A 6,907-nucleotide genomic window follows, 5' to 3' on the forward strand; every position below is an offset into this window, starting at 1 on the left:
GATCTTTTCATCTTGAGAATCCATATAATTTCTCACAGCAGTTGATTTGCCTTCTGTTAATTTTGTACTAAAATTCCATGCCTTGACAATCTCTAGAGTGGCTAGAGTATGGGCTTCCTGACTATCATTAGATATATTTCCTGTAAACAAAAAATCCCTTCTTTACTAGTAAAGTATTTGCAAAGATGTTGCACTACCACGAAGAATATGAAAAGAAAGAGACAGAAACAAAAAGCATGCGAAAAAAGAAAAGGCGGACATCATGTGAAAATAACCGCACCAAGAAAAAATACATTGTTGCCATATACTGAAAGTGAGAATGTAATGACTAGTCCTCCAAAGGATAAGGTTTGATGACTATAAGAAGAGGGATGGGAATCAATTGCAATTGCAATAGACAAGAAATACCAGGTTTTGCTGCTCTGCTGAGTCAGCAAGACACAAGTGTAGCTAGCACACCATTGCTAGCAAAAAATACAAATATTATACAAACCAACAAAGAAGTTTCAAAATTATAGTCACCTTGAGAAAAAGTATGATATACAAGCAAATAAAATCGCCCAATGCACAATTTAAAACAAAGCACAAGATACAAGCAATAAAAATTGCTCAATGCAATGTTAAGACACAGCTATATGTAAAAAGATTAGAGCAAGATAAAAGTTGCACTGGGTACAATACTCAACAGCTTGAACCGCGGCTAGAGAGCGCCAAACAGTGCTAGGAGACCTCACAGTTATGGCCAGACATGCCATCACCCCAGAAGAGCTCAAAATATCGAGGGAATGCACGTTGCAGCTCCTGCTGGATGGCAGCACTGCGCTGCTTGAAGTGGTATCCTGCGCAGCGGGCATGGACGTGATTCTTAGGAGTGGACCTGTGGGGGGAGGGCGTGGGATCCCAGAGAAGAAACCAGCAGGGTTTGTGGCCGGAGGGGCCCCAATGGCTGTGCCGCCTGCACTTGTATGTGAATTGGGCAAACACGTTGTCCTCTGGGTTCTCCTCAAACCACTGCTCCCTCTCTTCTTCTTCTTCTTCTTCTTCTAATTCCTTTCCCGCTTCACCTTCCACGGCCGCCTGGTGGGCTCCATTTGATACTCGCACCACCGTGCCCGCATACTTGGTCTTGATCTGTCGTAGCTTGTGCTGATAGGCCGCCACATCCAAAGGATGCTCCTGTGCGTATTTGGTGTCAAACGTGAACCACCACTCCCCACCCATCCTTCGGTTGCCTGCTCTCACGTTGTCTTTCTGCTTCGTAGATTTATACGCACAGAGTATAGGCCTAGGTAAGTGGAGCGTAGATTTCACGCTTGTTGCTCTCTCTCCCTCTCTCCACCAAGAGTAGAGGTTCACGCTTCTCTCTCTCTCTCTCTCTCTCTCTCTCTCTCTCTTCACGACGTTGTTCTTCTGCTTCGTAGATTTCACAGAGTATAGGCCTAGGTAGGCTAAGTGGACCGTAGATATCACGCTTGTTGCTCTCTCTCCCTCTCGCCACGTAGACTAGAGGTTCACGCTTGTCTCTCTCTCTCTCTCTCTCTCTCTCTCTCTCCCCCCCCTTTTCACGGTGTCCTGCTGCTTCGTAGATTTCAGAGTATAGGCCTGGGTAAGTGGAGCGTAGATTTCACGCTTGTTGCTCTCTCTCCCTCTCTCCAGGTATCTCCAGGTAGAGTAGAGGTTCACGCTTCTCTCTCTCTCTCTCTCTCTCTCTCTCTCTCTTCACGGCGCAGAGTGGAAGGTTCACGTTTTTTGGTCTCAGGCCGGGTCAGCATTTTCCTGCTAGCCAATCAGGAAGTGGCCTTTTTGATGCCTCGTTCACATAGGGCGGAGGAAGTCGTCAACGGAGCAGCCACGTCAAGGAAGAGAAATGCTTTTTCTCTTCCAGCCTGCCCTATTTCTCTTCCGACCCCCCCCCCCCCCCCCCGGCCCCCTCACCCGTACTCTGACAAGGGTCTCCTCCTGCAACCTATGCGGAATTGTCATTCAAGCAAAGCAAGCTAGGAAGCTACCTCATGGTGTGAATAGCAGGGCGGTGGAAGAACTACGCTCTACTCTATTCTGCCTGAAAGCGATGAGATGCTCCTTTTCTTCCACCCTTCCGATCTGAACCGTGCCTGAGCTCTCCACGTAGCCTAGGTAAGGAGAGTGTAGATTTCACGCTTGTTGCTCTCTCTCTCTCTCTCTCTCTCTCTCTCTCTCTCTTTCTCTCTCTCTCTCTCTCTCTCTCTCCACACGCAGAGTAGAGGTTCACGCTTGTTGGTCTCATTCTCTCTCTAAAGGCAGTGTCCGGGGATATGGGTTCGAAACGTGAGCCAGATAGGCGCAGGGCCTCTGGTTGTGAGAGGTGTGAAAGAGAGAGAATGAGAACAACAAATGCAAATGGCTCTGGCAATCGTCGTAAACTTCATTAATCCAGTAAACCTTTGAGTACAATCTAATCATTAGCCAAGGCGGATTGTTAGTAGCACGAACACTTGGATTACACTTTGAGTACAACCTAATCATTAGCCAAGGCGGATTGTTAGTAGCACGAACACTTGGATTAAATGGTAAATAGGAGTTTAAGCTCCCTTTACAGGATTAGCTGCGCCGTTAACAGCTCCAAAATTGACCTGCTTCAACTACCTTCAGGATTTTGCAAACTTCATTTAATTTCATTGTGCCTATCATCATGCTTCAATTTTTCTCAAATGTTCTGCAGCTTCCGGCTCTATTTGCGTTGCACTGCCTTAATTGCCGCTCACAAGCTTCGACTTCTCCTCTAATCGACTTGCTTTGATTGCCTTCAAGCTTTGTATGCCCTTGGTGATTTCTCTTTTCGAGCTCGAGAGAGTGAGCTTACTTGCTCCTTATAAGACGAGAGAAAGTCAGATTTCTTTTGCTTAAGATTTCCAAGAGAGATAGGCATGCTTACTCATGGACAAGAGAGATCCTCCTGTTTGCTCCAAGAGAGATCGTTCCCTTCTCTCATGCACGAGAGAGGAGAGAGAGAGAGAGAGAGAGAGAGAGAGAGAGAGAGAGAGAGAGAGAGAGAATAGTTCGCTCTATGCTCAAACCGCCTTTGCTTATGCCCTTGCTTTCACGTTCACCCCCTCCTTCTCCTCCCCTCTTGTCTAGTTCACTCCCCATGCAATAACTAATAAACCCTCATTCTATATATAGCCCCCTCCCCCCCCCCCCCCCCCCCCCCCCCCTCTCCAAAGCAACGATGGCACCGTCGTTGCTAGGGAGCGTAAAAACGCCCTCCTCATGACGTGGCATGGCAGATTTGACTGGCACAAAACCCGCTGCAAATGGTGCCGATTAGGGGTGCCATGGGCCCTTGAGCGAAATTCGTTTCTTCTGCAAGGACCTACAAGGCCCGTGGTGACCAGCGCTAGCCCTCCTCCCTCCTTCTTCACTGCGCTCTGCCTGCACGCCATGCCTCCTTTATTTTCTTCTTCTCTTCCCACTTAATGCCCTCATTTTTGCTATTGGGCGGCCATTTTGGTCTTAACTTGGGCAGTCATTGCCCAAAACTCCTTGGATGGCCACACTTGCTTTGGGCGGCCATAGTGCCATGCACTTCGGCCGTGGCTACCACATTTGGTATACATATCGGTGATCAAAACTTCGCCAAAGCTTTCATTTGCCCTTTGCTAACAATATCATCGTGATTTTAACTGCCCATATTAGCATCTCATATAATGACACATGCTTTTAAGATGCACGTGTAGGTGATTGCATTCGCCGAAAGGCATTCCCTTCACACTCGGTTGTTTATTGCTAGTATCAGCTTCTCGGATGATGCCAAAAATTATCCAGCTCAGTAGTGCCGACAACTAACACCGGCCTCAAGCCATATTATCTCATCAACCCGGACTCTGTCTGACGAGCCGTAAATTCCTTTAGACTTCTCAAGCTGCATAGAATGCGTACAAACCATGTTGAGGCTGTAAAATTTCTAGATGACACATCGAACGCTTGTTGCTCTCTCTCTCTCTCTCTCTCTCTCTCTCTCTCTCTCTCTCTCTCTCTCTCTCTCATTAGAGGTTCATGCTTGTTCGTCTCATTCTCTCTCTAAAGGCGGTGTCGGAGGATATGGGTTCGAAACATGAGTCGCGTAGGCGTGGGGCCTCTGGTTGTGAGAGGTGTGAAAGAGAGACAATGAGAACAACATATGCAAATGGCTCTGGCAATCATCGTAAACTTAATTTAATCGAGTAAATCTTTGACTACAATCTAATCATTAGCCAAGGCGGACTGTTCGTAGCACCAACACTTGGATTACATGGTAAATAGGAGTTTAAGCTCCCTTTACAGGATTAATTGGGCCGTTAACCGCTCCAAAATTGACCTGCTTCAACTACCTTCAAGATTTTGCAAACTTCACTTAGATCATTCTGTCAATCATCATGCTTCAAGTTTTCTCAAATGTTCTGCAACTTCCTACCCTATTTGCGTTTCACTGCCTTAACTGCCTCTCACAAGCTTTGACTTCTCCTCTAATCGACTTGCTTTGATTGGCTTCGAACTCTACATACCCTTGGTGATTTCTCTTTTTGAGCTCGAGAGAGTGAGCTTACTTGCTCCTTATGAGATCAAAGAAATTCGGATTCCTTTTGCTTAAGATTTTCGAGAGAGATAGACCTGCTTACTCATGGACAAGAGAGATTATCATGCTCGCTCCAAGAGAGATGGTTCCCTTCTCTCATGCATGAGAGAGAGAGAGAGCTTTGTGCTCAAACCGCCTTTGCTTATGCTCTTACTTTCGCATTCAACCCCTCCTTCTCCTCCCCTCTCATCTCGTTCATTCCCCATGCAATAACCATAAACCCTAATTCTATATATAGCACCCCCCCCCCCCCCCCCCCCCCCCCCAAAGCAATGATGGCACCATCGTTGCTAGGGAGAATAAAAGCGGCCTCTTGATGACGTGGCATGGCAAATTTGACTGGCACGAAACCCGCTGCAAATGGTGTCGATTAGGGACGCCATGGGCCCCTGAGCGAAATTCATTTCTTCTACAAGGGCCTACAAGGCCCATGCTGAGCAACGCTAGCCCTCCTCCCTCCTTGTTGCCTGCGCTCTGCCTGCACACCATGCCTCCTTTATTTACTTCTCCTCTTCCCACTTAATGCCCTCATTTTTGCTATTGGGTGGCCATTGCCCAAAACTCGTTGGATGGAAACACTTGCTTTTGGCGGCCATAGTGCCATGCACTTCGGCCTTGGCTACCACATTTGGTATACATATCGGTGATCAAAGCTTTGCCAAAGCTTTCATTTTCCCTTTTCTAACAATATCATGTGATTTTAACTGCCCATATTAGCATCTCGTATAATGACACATGCTTTTAAGATGCAGGTGTAGGTGATTGCATTTTCCGGAAGGCATTCCCTTCGTACTTGGTTGTTTATTGCGTGTATCAGCTGCTCGGATGATGCCAAAAATTATCTAGCTCAACAGTGCAAGCAATTTACACCGACGTCAAGCCATATTATTGTTGAGATGTAGAGAGAAAGAGAGAGAGACGAGACAAGAGACACACCATATACGCTCCCAAAGACTGATTCATATTGAGGACAAGATACAAATATATAGGTGAGACCAAGTTCAGTAGAGTGAGCCATATATAGCTCCAACACCCCCACTCAAACAAAGGTCTCTAGCTTTGGATGAAAAAACCCTTGGGGAGTTCAAGGGAAAAACCCAAGCCCCTATACAATGTGAAATATGAACCAGTGGTGATGATGTGAAAGTGAATTGTGCATCTATGTACAAATATTCAAGTGACTTAGATATCACAAGGTGCAAATGTGGAGTGTGCATAGTGCATGGTACCTAAAAGATTACAATGTCATATGTACAAAGCTATTACAATAGAAAAGAAGCTAATCTAGAAAGAGTGAGGCCGAAGCAACTCCAAGCTCCGAGCGCAAGAGGATGAAACGTGACTCATTGAGGCCTTTGGTCAAAATGTCTGCAATCATCTGGTCACTTGGACAGTGTTCAACCATAATGGTTCCCTTGCGTACTTCATACCTGACATAATGATAATGGACAGCAATGTGCTTTGACTTATTATGTTGAACATAGTCTTTTGCAAGACTAATAGCACTTTGGTTGTCACACCGCAAGGGTGTGCTAGAAAGAGGAGAGTGACCAATATCAACCAGCATTTGTCGAAGCCAAATCAACTCACGAGCTGCAAGTGATGCCGCAACATATTCTGACTCAGTCGTAGAAACTGCAACACAACGTTGTTTCTTGCTGGTCCAAGAAACAAGACAACCATTTATAAAGAAGCAATTTCCACTAGTAGATCGCATAGATAAATGTGAGCTTGCCCAGTCTGCATCTGTGTAACCCAAAAGAGAAAGAGATTGCATAGAATCCGATGTGAGTTGTCGTCGATAGACTAAACCAAAATCTGTAGTGCCTTTCAAGTATTTCAATACACGCTTCGCAGCAGACCAATGCTTAAGAGAAGGACATGCAAGATGTTGTCCAAGATAGTTAGCAGCAAACAGAATATCAGGACGAGTGTTCATGCCAACAAACTGAAGACATCCAATCAAGTTAGCATAAGGTTGATTTGTGACAAGTTGACCGCCATTGTCAGAAGTATTCTTCGTAGAGATCGCAAGACAAGGTGTGTTGGCTGAATGTGCAGATTCCATACCAAATTTTTGAATAGTATCTGCAATAAACTTTGACTGTCGAAGGAATAAAATACCTTTTGTACGGTTCCGTTGGATTTGAATGCCAAGACAAGAGTGAATCTCTCCAAGATCCACCATATCGAATGCAGAAGACAATAAATTTTTCACTTGCTGAAGAAATCCCAAATCATTGGAAACAAGGATGGTATCATCCACATAAAGAGCAAGAATCACAAAACTGCTACCTTGGCGTTTTATGTATA

At 45.6% G+C, this 6,907-nt stretch overlaps 1 protein-coding gene across 1 annotated transcript; it reads right to left on the reverse strand.

The window, feature by feature from the left end:
• Positions 1-587: 587 nt before the first annotated feature.
• LOC147433673 (uncharacterized) lies at positions 588-1,362 on the reverse strand. Its single transcript, XM_086489775.1, has one exon. It carries the CDS (start codon positions 1,219-1,221, stop codon positions 721-723), a length of 501 nt encoding a protein of 166 aa, XP_086345901.1. The 5' UTR covers positions 1,222-1,362; the 3' UTR covers positions 588-720.
• Between the last annotated feature and the right edge of the window lie 5,545 nt (positions 1,363-6,907).

Source organism: Adiantum capillus-veneris, chromosome 19 (genome assembly GCF_014529385.1).
Source record: "Adiantum capillus-veneris isolate H3 chromosome 19, ASM1452938v2, whole genome shotgun sequence".
NCBI classification, from domain to species: domain Eukaryota; kingdom Viridiplantae; phylum Streptophyta; class Polypodiopsida; order Polypodiales; family Pteridaceae; genus Adiantum; species Adiantum capillus-veneris.